This window comes from Malaya genurostris, chromosome 3 (assembly GCF_030247185.1).
Source record: "Malaya genurostris strain Urasoe2022 chromosome 3, Malgen_1.1, whole genome shotgun sequence".
In the NCBI taxonomy this organism is placed as follows: Eukaryota; Metazoa; Arthropoda; class Insecta; order Diptera; family Culicidae; genus Malaya; species Malaya genurostris.
In genome coordinates, this window is record NC_080572.1 from 278,378,458 (window position 1) to 278,396,856 (window position 18,399).

Here is an 18,399-nt window from a genome sequence, read left to right on the forward strand (position 1 = left end):
TTTAATTAACGATTTAAAACTTCAAAAACTACCCGACAAACAATAAAAGTCTTTAAAAATATGAGATGAAAGTTTTTCACTTAGTTCACTTAATTGCGCTTTGTTTTCATCTCATTTGATTTCGCAAAGTTGCCAAGTTTTCTCATAATGTTACAAAAAATAAATTGTTTTTCTTCTTCAAATTATTATCAAGAAGTATGTTTTTGGTATCCGTGACATTAGTTTAATTATATTATTGATATTAATACTTCAATAAAACTGTTTTTGCTTCGAATATTACCAGAAAGAGCGTGTTAAATACTAATGAAATAACCATTGTGGCAAATCTAGTAGCACTGGTTTCAATCCGCTATACGTCAACATAACGCTGTGAAGTGTGTGTGTTTCATCGGCTGTGCACAGAGATGCCAGATATTTTCATAGAAAATATGTATTCCGTTGCATAGAAAGTCGATATCTGCTCTATCTGTATTCACTAATGAAATGATGTTAACAGATAGTTCTTTATATTTCCGTAAGTCATTGTCTCGCCCACGAGAATATTCAACGAGTTAATATATACAATAACAATATATATACAGGGTGATTTTTTAAGAGCTTGAGAACTTTTTTAAACAATAAAACGCATAAAATTTGCAAAATCTCATCGGTTCTTTATTTTAAACGTTAGATTGGTACATGACATTTACTTTTTGAAGATAATTTCATTTAAATGTTGACCGCGGCTGCGTCTTAGGTGGTCCATTCGGAAAGTCCAATTTTGGGCAACTTTTTCGAGCATTTCGGCCGGAATAGCCCGAATTTCTTCGGAAATGTTGTCTTCCAAAGCTGGAATAGTTACTGGCTTATTTCTGTAGACTTTAGACTTGACGTAGCCCCACAAAAAATAGTCTAAAGGCGTCAAATCGCATGATCTTGGTGGCCAACTTACCGGTCCATTTCTTGAGATGAATTGTTCTCCGAAGTTTTCCCTCAAAATGGCCATAGAATCGCGAGCTGTGTGGCATGTAGCGCCATCTTGTTGAAACCACATGTCAACCAAGTTCAGTTCTTCCATTTTTGGCAACAAAAAGTTTGTTAGCATCGAACGATAGCGATCGCCATTCACTGTAACGTTGCGTCCAACAGCATCTTTGAAAAAATACGGTCCAATGATTCCACCAGCGTACAAACCACACCAAACAGTGCATTTTTCGGGATGCATGGGCAGTTCTTGAACGGCTTCTGGTTGCTCTTTACTCCAAATGCGGCAATTTTGCTTATTTACGTAGCCATTCAACCAGAAATGAGCCTCATCGCTGAACAAAATTTGTCGATAAAAAAGCGGATTTTCTGCCAACTTTTCTAGGGCCCATTCACTGATTTGCAAGCGTTGCTCGTTAGTAAGTCTATTCATGATGAAATGTCAGAGCATACTGAGCAAATAATAATGCATGAAAATCATAACCTCAAAAAATCTGAGCAAATACTAATGCATGAAAATCCCTCAAAAAAATCACCTTTTATATATATATATATATATATATATATATATATATATATATATATATATATATATATATATATATATATATATATATATATATATATATATATATATATATATATATATATATATATATATATATATATATATATATATATATATATATATATATATATATATATATATATATATATATATATATATATATATATATATATATATATATATATATATATATATATATATATATATATATATATATATATATATATATATATATATATATATATATATACAAATATACAAATTGACTCAAAATTTTAATATAAATGTTTGTCAGTATTCATAATCAATTATCTACATAAAAAATTTCCTCTTTAACATGTGATTTGTCCATTGATTAATAAGCTTTTAAAGAATCACTGCAATCAAATACTAAAAGATACTCAGAGAGAAAAGTCTAATTTTTTACTTCTCGCTTTCTATGAACCTGTACAAATCTGTAATAAATTTAGGAAATCTGTATAAAATCTGCACTTTGATTTAAATCAGTATGCGAATGCAAAAATCTATACAATACAAATAAATCTGTATAATTGGCATCTCTGGCTCTACATTTTGGTTTTCATTTAAAGTTCACCAAATTAATTTTACAGTAAAGTTTTAAATTCAAAGCGAAACGTAACGGAAACGACCGAAAAATTTTTAAACGTTGATATGATTTCAAACTGGTCCTAAAAATATCGTATATTGTCTCATAGTTGGCATTAGGCCGTTTTCAAGAAGAATTTTGACATTTCGAACCTGAGAGTGTAATAGTGGAATATTTTGTTTTGATTGCTGTCGCCATTGCTAATTTATAGGATGAATAAAGGACCAACGATAGGATGGATAAAAATCCATTGAGATGAAATTAGGAGCAGAGTAGTGAACACATTATAAGTGTTTTTAGCTGTTTCATGAATGTTAGTTAAATTTTCAAGAAATGTGAATCAATTCTCAGCGTAGAGCAAGGCGAATGAACCAGTAATATGAAATAGTTATAGTGATTTTAGTGGCTAAATCGGGGTTTGAAGGCGACGTCCTTACAAATGAGATGAAATAGGGAGCCCTTACCCTATTTGTCATGATTTGTATTTGTTTTTCAGCCGACGAAATTATATGTTTATACAAGCTTGCGATACAGATATCGATATATAAGCTTCTTTTCGCCAAGCTTGTATTCAAGTTTTGTATGCAAGTAGTTATTTTTGTAGCGTTTCTCTACCATTACTACCATTCTGTGATTTCGGTTGAAGCGATAAACTTGTTCTCATTATCAATCGAGTTCATCTTATATGAATAAGAAATTAATCTTATGCACTCAAAATTTACCCTGGGGTAGTTGTCAATTTCTCAGGCGAAACGACAACATGGGATTTCATTTCATCTTTCCTAACACAAGATCAGAGCATAGCAATTAAAGCTTCAAATCGTTTTATGGTACTTTTTGTCTTGCTGTCTAGCAACAACCAATCTCTAGCAAGCTACGTGTAGGACTGAAACGTTAGCTATAATTTTGCTTATATTTATAGCTTCGCGTGCTTCCAACAGCTTCGCTTTTGCATCGATTGACCAATCAGAGCGCTGATTTCCCTTTGATTTATCGCTTACTCCTTCAAAACCGTCGACTATGGCAGGGAAATCCGGTATGCCGGAGATTTTTTGCAGACAAAATAGGACACTGCTAGCTAATAATCAACATTTCAATGATATACAATTAAAAATACATGACTATGAACATTCAAATCAATACGTAGAAATATTTCCAATCAAATGGTGACATAATATTAATAATTGATACAAAATTGACTGAGCTGTAATTGTTCAAAACCTGACCACATTTCTACGTGTATTTTTCTTGAGTTTGCACCCCTATATAGAAAACAAAAATGTGTTCCACATTAAAAATCTGCAGTCAGCAAGCATGTCTTGCTGGCAGTAATTTCTCTTTTAAGTATGGCACGCAAAACTGACTTGGCGAGCAAAAAAAAAAGGTCGCGCTAATTTCAAAAGTCTGTAAATTTGGACGAAAGTCTGCGAAAAACTCGATTTTCAAAAGTCTGCAAAAGTTTGCACAACAAAAAATGTCTGCAGCACTATACCCGAAATCTGCAGATTTACAGACAAATATCTTTAGAGATTTAGTGTCATCTCGAAAAAAATTTTTTTTGAAAAAGTCGACTTTTTGGGATTTAGAAAATATATGAAAATTTTTCCCAGAGTCCCAGTCCCAGAGAGTTGATTTTTCCAAAAAAAAAAATTTTTTTGAGATGACACTAAATTTCTATGTTTCATGCAGTTTTAAGAGTTTCGGCATCTAAAAAAATTTTCGATTTTGGAAATTTCATGTACTCCCCCCTATGGTGCTTCTTCAAGATCGAAAATTGTCAAACCTTTACCACCGGGCAGCACCCCTTACGCATGTCCGATTTAGCTCAAATTTTGCATGAAGGCTTTTTTCGAGGTGCTTAAACTTTTGAGCACTAGAGCTTAACGAAAATAGAGGTGATCCCAAAATTTTGGCACTCTTATGTATATAAGAGCGGTAAAAATCAATGTGTTTTGTCGGTTACGCCACTTATACAATCATATATCTGGAACCAAAAGTCACAACCATTTGATCTTCGAACTTGATCAATGGCCCAACAGTAGCTTTCAAACGAGCCCAAGTTTGTTAAAATCGGTTCAGCCATCTCTGAGAAAATTGAGCGCGTTCAAATATCTTCGAAAAGTGCACACACACACAAACGCACACACACGCAGACATTTTCCGATCTCGTCGAACTGAGTCGAATGGTATATAACACTATGGGTCTCCGAGGCTCCGTTCGAAAGTCGGTTTTTCCAGCAATTCTAATACCTTTCTATAGAGAAAGGCAAAACCTTTGTGTTACATTTTTTGTAGGGACGGAAGCGGGTTAAATAGCTGGTACTAACATATCAGCGTCAAAAGGTCGGGTCAATCACGAAGTGCAACGTTTACTTCTGTTCCATATGTAGTATATCAGTAGTATATTTTACTTCGCAATATATTTCAAACGAACAGCCTTCGAATTGGACTTACTGTTATGTGATGACAAACTGATAAGGGTGCATTGACAAACAATACACTTCTCTGGATCTTTCGGCCCATTGCCATGTTTAACATGTGAGTTTTGTCAAATTAAAACCTAAGATTTTGCATTCAAGCAAACCTAAACCCATCAACCTGGGACTTTCTCTATGTTGGCTTGAGTAACAACAAAAAACTATTTATTTCCATGATATGATTATTGTGTTATCTCAATAATCATTTAGGTATAGAAAGTCTACGAAGCTAAATCCTCTATGCTAAAAAAAAGTACCGTACCATACTATCCTCTTTCTTTCTCTGAATGACTTTAATCTCCGTCCTCGTTCACTTTAAGTACACTTCCGAATGTGAATACGTTAAATTAGTTAAAATTACTCATATCACTTGCGTCACATTTTATTTACTTTGCTCGGTTTGCCGTTTCCGGGGCTTGTTCTAGTTGCACTCGATGACAAAGCTTGCTAGCAGGAGTCTTTCTTCGAGCAAGAAGCTTGTTTATCAAGCTCGATGTTGAAAACCGTTTTTATTTATTTATTATCATAACAAACGTAAATGCTATTGCCCAAGACGAAACACCAGCGAAGCTGTTCTTGGAATGTTGAAAGTAGTCAACAGTTTCTATAAGTTATAATTGCTCAATTTTGTTTAAAACACTATTTCACGCGTTTGGAATTTTTTTTTTGATCGCATACCGAATGTAGGATTGGATGCGTTGCGGTTTTTTTTTAATATACACAGGCTATTTTTTGTTTAGTGTCTTCGTCTCATCAGTCACTCACGTTGGCGACAACTTATCTTTTGTGACGTCCCTGTCGAGCATCGGTAATAGCACCCCACAGCTCGATTATGAAGTCGTCGGTGAATCCGAAAGCCTCCAGATCGGAAGCATCGATCGCTTCGGCAAAGTCCATCGAGTTATTTTTATTGTTACCTAGGTCCCAGATCTACAACAAACAAAAAAATGGTATCATATCATTTGATTAAATTTTCCATTGTTTACGTACTTGCGTTGCTAGTTCGGAATCGTTGATTCCCATGAACGAATCTAGTAACGAATTGATGGCATCTATTCCACACTGTGTGACGTCGTCGTGCTGTTTTTTTTTTTTTTTTTTTTTTTTTTTTTGAATAAAAGGACACATTTTACGGCATATCGTGATTTGTAGTAGATGCATTATTTTTTTTCATACCTCGTCTTCGATGGCTGCATTGCCGTTGGCCTTAAACCTAAGAGTCTCCTTGCCACTGCCATAACCGGGTTTCGACTGCTTAGCACCGCCCTTACGCGGGGCAATACCCTGGAAACCGCTCTTCATGGGTTCAACCAATCGAATCGTAAAAGTCGATCCCGTTGGGATATCTTTCAGCATTCGTGCTACCTCGTAGTGCCGCTTGCCGACCACATTCTCACCGTTGAGTCTCTCGATGTGATCGCCGACCTGCAAAACAGTTACTGTTACGAACAGTGTTTGTCTAAACTGATATGAAGTAGCCACCCACCTGTATGTGAGGAATCCGATCGATCACGCTTCCACTCTTGATCCGCTTGATGAACGCGTATCCGGCACCGTTATCGGTTATAGTGAGACCGAGCGCATCCTCCGATTTCACTATCTCCACCTCCTTCGGTCGGCCCTTCTTGTGTGCAAAGATGAAATCATTCAGTCCGATCTGACCGCCCAGCAGGTTGCTCATGTCGACCTTGTGAGAGTTCAGCGTGCAGAATAATATCTACGGAGAAAATGTGTTGGAGAATTAGACTGCATATTCGTTGAATTTACTGTTAAAATTTTTGTCACATGATTAAGGAATATTTATTCCTTACCTAAAACCATCTTCCAAGTGAAGAAGAAGGCAAAGATAAACTCAAGATGGAGTAGTCTGCGATTTCTTGTGTATCATTTAAATAGGACCCCTCGATGAGCTCGGTTCACTGTCAGTTTCAGTATTTTTAAGCAAAACAACAAGCGTCTGATCGCTAGATGCGTCGTAGCTATGACAATGATTGTTTATGTTTGGAAAAATATCAAATTACAGTATGAACGATATTGAACAATTTTGCTTTATACCCAGTGATTCTTGCAATAAGAAAGTAAAAACTACTTAGAACAATTGCCTAGAATTTATTTAGTTTGTTATTGCCTCATACCATGAAGCATTGAAGTCAGTGGTGTCAAGAAAACATTATGTGCTGAATGTAAACATATGTTTGATTCCTTCCTAACTTGAATCGTTTCCATGGCATTTTGTCGGAACTAGTCGACGCTTATTAACGGAGGGTCAACAAAATTACATTATTACTGAACCAACTGGTTCGCGATTACTGACCCAACAACGTATGGGACATTGTAATCTTGAGTTTATCTTTGAAGAAGGTACCGGAGATAAGCATCTCTTGCTACGTATGGTTTTCATTGTTTTGTACTTTTTGTGAAAAAGTTCAAATAAATCAGTTTCAAGAATTTTGCAATTTTTCGCTATATTTTCGAAAGATACGTTTTTCTACATCTCTTAATTTTTTTTCTGACACTTGTAGTCACTTGTACGTTTCGAGTCTCATAATGTGACCCGATAAAAAGTTCGCACTTCACGCTTTTGGAATGAAGCGAGCGCCGAACAGCAGAATTGTGCCGAAGAAGTCGCAGTGGGGCACACACCTAGAGCCTGCGCCTGTTAATTTGTCTGGAATCAGAGCCGCATTTCATTGTGAGTTCCAAATGCACAAATTGATTCCACCCGAAATGGATTGTGTCATCTTCTGCGGAATCCAATTGGAAATCATAATGAATACCTAATACAGGGCATTAAAATTGTCGTTCAATGACGATGCATAACTGGTACGCGTCGGTACGTGCGGCTTTGCTCCGTTCGCAGCGTGCTTTGTTCAATTTTGTATAGTGTGCAGGGTTGCCACATTAAAATTTTTATTTTCAGGTGAAAAAAATGTACTTTACTAAATCTTTTATTCAATTTGTACCTACTTGTTAGTGTTATTACAAGATCATGATAATGATGCTTTTCTATAAAAGTACACTTATTGCCTTTCTCATATAGAAAGTATATGCAATCAGGCGCGGCAACTATGGAGGGGGGGGCACTGTTGCCCCTACAAAAATTTATGTTTCTCCAACTTTTAATAATCACTCTACTCTCTCCGTTTGCTTTATAAAGATATTTTTGTGCTAAATAGAATGATATATGATAATAATTTTTTGCCCTACTGTGAAATTTCATCCGGATCCGGCATCCGGTTCCGCAGTTACAGGGCGATGAGTGTCAACGTTTTCAAATCGCCATGTAAAATGACAATATGTACAACACCGGTACGTGAAACGTGGAAGTAGAAAACACAAAACGAACGATGCGTGCTTTGTTCTATTTCGTTCACGTTTTAAAAAAACGAAACAGTTACGGATGTCTGCTACTGGTGTGTGGTATTGGTAAAAGACGGTGTTGCGGTTGATTAAAAATTTTAGCTGTTTTATAATAAGTGCGACTGATTTTATACAATGTCAATGAAATGAAATTTATTAAACCTGTTTTAATCCACCTAGTGGTGGAATGATTCTTTTCTCATATCTCACATATTCTCATATGAGCAATTCCAGGAATGAGTAGACGAAAAAGTGACAAAATGAGAATCGACCATCTCCGATTTAAATGAAACTTTGCACATGGCTTCATGTTATTAAAACCTGCAGATTGATGGCTATCCCATCCGTGCCTTTTGAAAACTGAAGAAGTTACAGCTGGCCTAGTGAGATAGTGAGTCTAGGTTTAACTAAGTTCAAAACTGTTACAATTTGTAGGTCATATTTGTTGCTGGCAAACTAACCAACTTCGGCTATTCCGGTCATCTGAATCCGGATTCAGAAGAATTGAAAATAGTGAACAAAAACTGCAAAAACAGATTTCACTCAGTGTTCTTCAAGATGGTCAAACCGATTTCACAAACTTATAGATTCGAAGGAGATGTCTTACAGTTTCATACGGAATTCCTAAATTTATTGTGGATACTACTTCCGGTTTCGGAGCTGCAAGGTAAACAGGATTCTATTCAATGAGCAGTAGTTTTTTGGCGAATTCCACAGTAATATTTATGATGTTAAGAGTAATATGAAAAAGGGCATCATTACACCACTAGGTGGAGTCAAGCAGGTTTTTTTTTATAGTGCATACTTTCTCCTTACCTACCTTATCAATCGGACCTATCGTTTATATGTTTGAGAAAATTTCCAAGGAATTCTTTCTTATGCCCTTCTTAAAAGTAAGACGAGAATCAAAATTTTGAACTGATGATGCATTGGATTTTAGGTTATGAAGAATGCATTTGCAAAATTTACACTTTCATTTTTTGCCCTCTACGTATAGTAATTATGTGCAAATTATACTCACTGTTCACACAGTTCGGCAGGACGAATAGGGTCAAATAGATCGAAACTCCTAAGGTCTAATTGAAATTTTTACAACACTAATTTGGTTTCCTTCGATTTTCTATTTTCCTTTTCATGGTCATTCAATGTGACCTGTTATCACTTCCAAATATTTTTTTTTCTGAACGTAACACATTTTTTATCCGCACTGAATTTCAACAGAAACCAAAAAATAAGCAAAAAACGTGATTTTTTTACAATTGTTTTCAATAACACCAAAATTTTAACAGAAAATGTTTATCACTGAGTCCAATTTTCCAATCTCTGGCAACAACTCCGACAGCATCGACTATCGAAAACGGCGCTGGGCCAATCGAAAACCCTTGAGTTCCGCGGATAGAAATCGACTGCGAGATGTTGGCGCGTGGAACAGTACCGACCGCCGAGGTGGCAGATCTGGCTGCCAACTTTGCCGAACTTTGCCAAGAAAGATCACGAAGTCGTGCGCCGTCGGAGATGAAACTGCGAGTATCGCTGCGATGGCCCCAATCATCTCTAACTATGTACATGCATAATCATCACCGTCAGCATCATCTATCGGGAAAAATTTCGTATCTGCGAAGATTCATTACTCTATCCGATAAACTAAATGCAAAAGAGGCGGTAGAGTTTATTTTTTTCTGCTCGATTCAGTTTTGTTTTCTTCTGCTTGATTTATTGGCTTCAATCGGAGCAGCCCAATTGGCCGCGGCGGGTTGATTAAACTTTCACGCCTTTCCACTTCCACTCAAAAATAAATTTCAACAAATGTTGTGCTTGCAAGGTTGTAGGAAATGCTACTTCAGTATACAAATTGATTGTAAAAAAAAACAGGTAACCAACTGGTCTTTAGTGGAAATATTGTCCAATTTTTATTTATCAAGCGACCATATTTTAGTGAAGCAAATTGAAAATACGTGCGCTATAAACTTCACTATATAGACTCAAATGAGACCGCATCCACAAAGTAACCCCCAAAAGAATATCAAAACAAAGAGATTTCTATCGAACCGCAGCAAAGCAGTTTCATTCGTGAGATCAATCATATCTAATTAGCAGAAATTTCCAAACGTAATCATCAATCTTTCAATTTGGTTCTTCCACACTATCCACCAGTTAGGTTAGGCAGCCTGTTGGGCTCTGTTGGGCAAGCAACGTATTACGAATCTTTTCCAAAATCCACGTCTTTCAATTATGCGCCGAGTTACGCGCCCCGTTTGATTGGCATCAATGTAAATGACATGAATTTTGTGCTTTTATTTCCTTCGCACTCATACTCATTGCTCATACAGTAGTGAATCTCGATGGGACTGAAACTGACAGTATCATAGCATCATGGGAAACGAAAGTTGCGCAAGAAAATAACACTATCATCATATGCCATCATATTTTGGCAACCCTGTATCGGGGTGCAAGATGACTATAAATTATTATTATATTTTTCCTTTTGCAACCGAGCCGGTTTCGTTTCAGTTTTGGGGGAATTCGTGTAGCATTGAGTAGTTATCCAACAATTGGTGCACTTGTACAGCCGCCCGATGGTGAGATGAGAAAACAAGTGCACGTGCGAGTAGACGTTGTATGCACGTCTCAACTCAACCGAGCGGGCTTGTAAATAAGTATGTGATATATAATCAAAGCTTTGTTAGATTTTTTTTCTTCACTCAGACGCGATTCACGACTGCTAAACTGAATTGGCCTCAGTTGATGGGAAAATCGCAATATTGCTCTTAATTTTTCGCAAAACTAAAACAATGGCATCGGTACGCGAGCATCGATCGCAGCTTTGTTTCTCTCTTTCACGCGCGTACAGCAAGTGACTCAATTAGTCGCATGAACGACGAACATGTTTTCTAGCGATTTGCGATGTTTTATAACATAGACTGCACACGAATCTAGTCGGCCATCATCACGTCTAATGGGTTTTGGGTTGCTTGATCTCTTCTTTTACCACGTTCGAAAGTGACAGTTTGCATGTTTGCAATATTTCTGTCGAATTTTATATAATGCCGAAACAAAGCAACGTATTTGAAGAATTGTTAAAGCAATAATTTTCGCTAATTTGTCGTTTGACCGTTTAGTAGAATTAATTCAAGTGAAAAATATTTTATCACCGCTGATGAAGGATATAAACATCATTCCGAATTTCTGTATTGTATACACATTGAGGGCGAATTTTTTTTCCTCAAATAACAAGAAAAAATCCAGAAAATGATGTGAAAAAGTCCCGAAGGTACGCACGACCGAGAAAGTTGGTAGAAAAAGAGGGAACGGTGCGCGTCCAGGCACGATTAGTCACAAATAAAAGCTATAATCGACTTTTTCTCAAAACCATGTTTTTACCTTTTCTTATAAAGACTGTCCCAGAAAGTATGGACGCAACCAAAAACCGCTGCCATTTCGCAATGGTTCAGAATCTGTCAATTTTTATGGCTGCGTCCTGTTGTTTACACTCTTCTCTAACCACTTGTGCAGTTGTTTATTCGTTTTCATTAGTTAGCTCCGAAATGCGTGGACTTTCAGCAGAACAACGTCGAAAAATTGTGTACAAATGGTGCACAGAACGCGGACTGTCACTGAGAAAGATAGCAAAAATGGAAGGAGTAAGTAAAAAAGCCGTGCGAAATGCAATCAGGAAGTTCGGTGAGGATAACACCTTTGAGGATAAACCGAAATCGAGTCGAAAAAAAGGTCCTGCTAACCCTGAGTTGGATAAACGTATACTGAAGGCGTTCGAGCAAAAGAAGGAGGTAGTGGCCAAAAAAGTGGGCACTTCGAAGTCAAATGCTTTTCGTGCTAAAAAACGTTTGAATCTTCGAACCTATAAGAAGCAGAAACAACCAAAACTTAGTCCGAAACAAGAAGCATCCTCGGCCGAGGGTTCGAAAGCTGTACAATACGATTCTTGCTGGAAATTTGAACTGCATAATCATGGACGACGAAACCTACCTGAAACTCGATTACAAATCCTTGCCGGGATCACAATATTATACGGTGCGAGAAGGGCATGTGTTAAACCAGTCCGAGACATCGAATGAAGTCGAAAAATTTGGTAAGAAAGCTATGGTCTGGCAAGCAATTTGTAGCTGCGGTAAGATTTCGAAACCCTTCATCACCACTGCTTCAATAAACAGCGAAATGACTAGTTTTTGATAAAAAAAACAATCATAACTTTTTACTGGTAGCTCATATGAAAAAAGATTATGGCGTTTTCGTTTTTAATTTGCACTACACCGGTGCAGTGCTACACTGAGGTTTTAATAAACGAACAAAAATGACGAAAACATAAACAGTAACCATTGACTACAATAGACGATTCCATTGCACAGAGCTACACCAAACTTTTGATGAGTGCTACACCAGTGGCATCGGTGCAGAAAAAGTGTAGCACTGGTGTAGTGCAATTGGTAAAAACGAACGGTTTCAGTGCAGCTTTCGCTACACCAGTGTAGTGCAATTTAAAAACGAAAACGACATTAGTTGAGCAAAATTGTGCGCAATAACTAGTTCAACAACTCTTCTGAAAACTACTTTTCCATAGAACGTTTCACAAAAAAGTTAGAACAAAAAAAGTGTTTTTTCAGGAGTCACCCTACTTTTACTGGGGAAAATTGATGTAACTCGATCAAACGAAAAGCTAGAGAGGTACTTTTTTCAGCAAAGTTGCTCGCAATAAAATTTCCTACAACTTTATTGTACAACGAAATCATTTTTGAGTTCAATTAAGAAAGTTCAATTTCAGATTTCAATCTAAATGAGGACCACCCTAGTAACTTTTTTTAACAAAAGGAGCGCCATTTGATTACAAAAAACTTTTGTGAAGACACCAACTACAAAAAACTAATATTTAATAGTGAAATTATTTTTTCACGCTAATTTCCCGTTTCGGACCACTGTGCATTGTAGACTAGCTGGCGCACTCTCTGGCAAACGTTCCTCATTAAATTCCGTACAGATTTCTTGGAGACAAGTTTTGACACTTTTTTCCAATCTTTTTCGAATTGTTGAATGGTTTCGGCTGCCGAGACATGTTTCCTAAGATGTGCCTTCGTTAATGTCCAAAATTCCTGAATTGGTCGAAGTTGTGGGCAAATTGGTGGATTCATGTCTTTTGGGACGAAAGTGACATTTTTGGTAGGATACCATTCTACCGTTGATTTCGAGTAGTGGTAAGAAGCAAGATTTTTCCAGAAGACAACAGGATCCTTGTGGCTTCGAATCGTGGGTAAAAGTCGTTTAAACTTACAGACGATATGTATTTTTAATTTTCGCTAAAATTGCAAAGTATTCTCGGTAGCTGGCTACCCAGAGCAATAAACACTGATAATATTATTCGGAAATTTACTAACAAACCATCCCTTCCTGTGGTGCATTTGAAAAGGCTGAGGAATCAACGGTTTTTAGTAGCATCATGCATTCCACTGACAATCCTTCCTTCCCAAGTAGATCGGCATTCGGACGTGGCCGACGTCGGTATTGATCAGCATGCAGGGATCAATGCAGTTTACACCATGTGGAACTACGTGTTATTCCCAAGCAAATTGTTTCAGAAAAAAAAACATTTTGCAAGCTTAACTGGTTCCAATCAATAACGGGCGGTCTTTAATGTCATGCTAATGCTGTTGCTGTGCTATTATTCAATGAGCAAATTTTTTGAGTGTATAATCGATTCCCTACCACTTATTTTGTCTCAAATTTTGTACCCATAAAAGCTTCCGAGTTACAATGATTTGAGGAAAATTTCAATACTGATTTTGCTACTTTTTCTCAGTTTAATTTTTTAAATTTCTCAGTAGAACAATCGACTATTTCCATAAATACGTTTATTTCTTATGGCAATTTACATAAGTTTTTCTTCGCCGTAGCATCACTTTTACATAGAATTATTATCCTAATATAATACTAATATAGTAACAACGATTTGAGTTTGATAGAACGTATTCCTCTTATTTTTTAAATATCATATTAGGTATTTCGTTATTTCTTATTAAATCTACTTACGATTAACTGCTTTAATAGTTGAGATCTGACATCACGATACTTCACGCATATCTAAACGACATGATCAATATCGCGATAGCCTTCGCCACAAGCACAATGATTAGTTTCGGAAAGTCCAATTCGAAGAAGGTGTGCATCTAACGTGTAGTAATTGGACATGAGTCTGGACATCACACGAATGAAGTCCCTACTCACATCCAGCCCCTTGAACCATGCCTTTGTCGATATTTTAGGAATAATTGAGTGCATCCACCGACCCAGATCATCTTTATCCCAAGAAGCTTGCCAGCGGTCTCTCATAAATTTCACCCTCAATAGCACCACATTTGGCTAAAATATCGGCTCTTTCATTGCCTGGAATGGAGCAATGAGCCGGGACCCAAACTATTGTGATTTGATAATTGTTATTCAATATGTCGTTCAGACACTGTTTTATGTTGCCCAAGAACGGTTCAATTTTCTCTATGTTGGCATTTTGTTATCAGATACCTAATGTGTCCTCCCCACGTGCATTTGGAATCAAACCACACCCCGAGGTATTTAAAAGTCAAAATCTGTTGGATCATTCTTCCCATCATATGAAGCTGAAGCTGCGCGAGATCATGCTTTCTTGAAAAGACGACCAGCTCTGTTTTCTCCGCAAAGAATTCGATACCCAAATGAACAGCCCAAACGGACAATTTATCTAAGGTATCTTGCAATGTTTTTTGCAAATCAATAGTTTGGGTCCAGTAACTGAAACCACGCCATCATCTGCCAATTGTCTTAGTGTACATAGGGTTACGAGACAGCTGTCAATGTGTCGAGACGTCGAAGAATAGTTTTTTCGAAAAATTTTCTAATGCAGGACAACATTGCAATGGGTCTATATGAGTTGTGATTGGAAGCTGGTTTCCCCGACTTTTGAATGGCGATAACTTTCACTTGCCTCCAGTCAGGTGGAACAACATTTTGCTCAAGAAACATGTTGAACAATTCCAACAAACGTCTTTTTGCGAGGTCGGACAGATTCTTCACCAAGTTGAATTTAATTCGGTCCAACCCAGGAGCGTTATTGTTACAAGACATGAGTGCTATGGAAAATTCCATCATTGAAAAGGGGCTATCAATGGTACCATTGTTTGAAGAAGACTCCCTAATAATGCTATGCGTAGTAACAGAATCTGGACAAACTTTCCTCGCAAAATCAAATATCCATCGGTTCGAGTATTCCTCACTATCATTTCTTACGTTACGATTCCTCATCCGTCTGGCCGTATTCCAAAGAGTGCCTTCAAAAATTCGACAAAATGTCTCCAATAGCTACATTCCTTGGCCCGAAGTATGCTCTTGTACTTGGTTTCTAAAAGCAAGAATTTTTCAAAATTTTTCGTTTTTTTTTGCATTTTGTTTCGCGTGTTTAGCATCTGAGCACTCTTTGTCCCACCAAGGGTTTGGAGGCCTTCTGTTAGACGATGGACCAAGAAATCGTTTGGTTTAGGCTTGTTCTGCGGCCTCCAGAATCGAACAAACGAGGAAGTCATATTCTTCAAGTGGGGGGAGCTCTTCCATTGAATTTAAGATACTTGACATATTACTTTGGAATTTAATCCAGTCAATATTTTTTGTCAAATCATATGGAATATTAACTGAATTACCAATGCCTTTGTTACTGCTAATTGAGATGATGATTGGTAAATGATTGCTACCGTGTAAAATCAGGAAATACTTTCCAGGTGCAATCTAGCCGAATTGAAGTCGAGCAAAGAGATAAATCTAATGCACTTGGACGTGCAGGAGGTCTTGGAATCCGTGTCATGCTACCCATATTCAATACTGTCATGTTGAAATTGTCGCAAATAATATATAGTAAAGATAATCTGCTATCATTGTAAACGGAACCCCACATCATTCCGTGCGAACTGAAATCTCCTAAAATCAAACGTGGAGCAGGAAGGGCTTCGACAATTTCATTAAGCTGTCGTTGTCCAACTTGAGTTCTTGGAGGAATATATACCGAAGCAATGCAAATGTCCTTTCCTTTAATGCTTATTTGACAAGCAACAACTTCTGTACTAGAAGTCGAAGGAATGTTTAATCTATAAAAGGAATAACATTTTTTAATTCCTAAAAGCACTCCACCATACGTGGAGTCTCTATCGAGACGTATAATGTTAAAGTCATTAAAATTTAAGGCTATATTTGATGTAAGCATTAAGCAAATAATCACATGTTTGACTATGCAACAAAACTTTAAATGAATCAAGTTTTGCCATGATGCTTCGACAATTCCACTGCAGGACAGTGATTGAATCATTTGCGGCGGATGGTAAATTATCCATCAAATGATACAAAACCTGAGAGAGCTGGCCACTGAGCTAATAACTGTTTAGAGGTTCAGAAATATTGAATGCTGCGAAAATCCATTCTACAATTTCCGAAAACTCCAGTAATCCTGATGGTGGCTGTGAAACGAAGCCCGCTGGATTATTGTCTTTTCTTGTGCTAGTTCCTGGATTGGTTTGTGAATTTGACACACCAGGAGGCACAGTTTTTGGTTTTAAATTAGGCTATTTAGATTTAACACGGCTATCTTTTTTTGAAGGTGTGATTTTAGGTGTCTTTTCTGGTATTTTGTGGTTTGCTAATCTCCTCTCAACAGACCCTTGAGGAGTGACAAACGAGGTATCTTCACTATTTCCGTCAGAGTTAGATTCCTCTGGCTCCGCAAGATTTGGAAAACCGTTTTCGGTTTCCAAAGGTGGGACATAAAACAATCGACAATTAAACGGTATTTTAATCAATCCTCAATTTTGAAATCGTCTTACTGAATCAAGAAACATATCAGATCCATGCCATGCGATAAAAATTCTTTATGTTCTGTCGCACCAGCCTAACAAACACGCTTCTAGATACTAGAGAAAAATCTAAAATAACATTTTCATATTTACAATTATACCTGCATTCCACAACCAGTGATGACTACATCGTAATGCACTCAACATGCGCTTATTTAATGTAATTTTCATCTCAGTGAGAAGGAGAAAAAGATGAACTACGGGCAACACAAAATGATTCACTACACAATAAACAACTCTAAGGATTTTTGTTCCCTCCACGTGCGGAACGTCCATTTGTTTGTATGCTGCTCTGTTCGAATCATAACAATTATGTATAAAGATGTATAACTTTTTGCGCTCAACTCAATGGCAGTACACAGAAGGTAGGGAAGCCACATCAAGCGTCAAAAGAAAAGAAAATAATCCAGTTATATGTGCTAAACTGTTATTCTCTCTCTTTCTCTCGAAAGTCTTTCGTTTCATCGACCTGATCATGCTATAGACTGTTGGGTTGTTTTTGTTTTCTGTTTAATTGGTGCCGCCTGTGATGCCAACAGGTTGCGGCAGTACATGTGCATGCTAATCCTAAACTCATTATTTTAAGCTTTGAAACTATTCGCAACTTGACAGAACAGCCTTAGCTAATAGGCTTTCTTCCGAACCTTTTTACATTCGAATTCGTAAATTCTATGTGCACCATAGTCTTCGAGATATCAAACTTTCATCTGAACAGTTTAATTGCATGGATTGGATCCGGTTAGTGCAACCTTGACTCATGATAATCGGCGGATGTACGAAAGCCACCATCTGACCTCTACTTGCTTTCGTGTCATCGACACTACCCCATACTATAGCTGAAACGCGCTCACACGAACACTCGAAACGAAAGCGCCATTATTGCCCTCCCTCCTGGCCTGGTGAGTGAGTGAAGAGATTTCCTTCTGGTGCAATCATCAACTGCAACAACTCACCGTCACCGTCGCGTCGGGTGTTGAATTTTACCCGCACAGGAGGGGACCTCTGCGTCCATGCCTATTTGTAACCATGTTTCGGTAGTGCTCTGGCCAGTCGTGGTTTGTGTTAAACAGAGCGTGGTTCCCCTAAAATCAGTAACCGGCACACGGAGGTCGCTGAGCTCTGGCCGGTGAACTGTTGTTAGCTTTTTTGTTGTTGTTGTTATTGTTATGTATCACTTGTATTCGAATCGGGCAAAGTAATATTTTTCAGTAACCAGGGACATAAGCATAATGAGCTCATTTGTTAAAGAAATTTATTCAACTGGTGCTATTTTTAGTTAAACACCTTTGCAGGAGTTTTTTTTTGTTTAAATTGTTTGCGAATAGAAATAACTAGTAGTATGAAAAATTTGCTAAAAATGTAGAGCAACTAGTTTCTATATTTTCTGCTTCTCACAGAAATATTTTAAAAGGTAATAAAAATTCTAAGAGTTACTCAAGCTGTCGAGGGGGGTTATTGGCCGCTAAATTCGAACTATTTTCAGCAATTAAATAAATGTAATAAATTTTAGTTGGTAATGATAAATCATTAGAAAATAACCAAATATAT

General features: G+C 37.2%; 1 protein-coding gene across 1 annotated transcript in view; it reads right to left on the minus strand.

Moving 5' to 3' along the window:
• Positions 1–4,779: 4,779 nt before the first annotated feature.
• The window catches only part of LOC131435419 (PDZ domain-containing protein GIPC3), a 42,238-nt gene continuing 28,618 nt past the window's right edge, over positions 4,780–18,399 (minus strand). The window contains exons 2-5 of the mRNA XM_058603280.1: positions 6,102–6,332; positions 5,792–6,040; positions 5,606–5,695; positions 4,780–5,545 (exon numbers count right to left, since the gene is read on the minus strand). Coding sequence (XP_058459263.1) covers positions 5,393–5,545; positions 5,606–5,695; positions 5,792–6,040; positions 6,102–6,332 — 723 coding nt within the window. The 3' untranslated portion in view covers positions 4,780–5,392. The remainder of the gene's footprint in view (positions 5,546–5,605; positions 5,696–5,791; positions 6,041–6,101; positions 6,333–18,399) is intronic.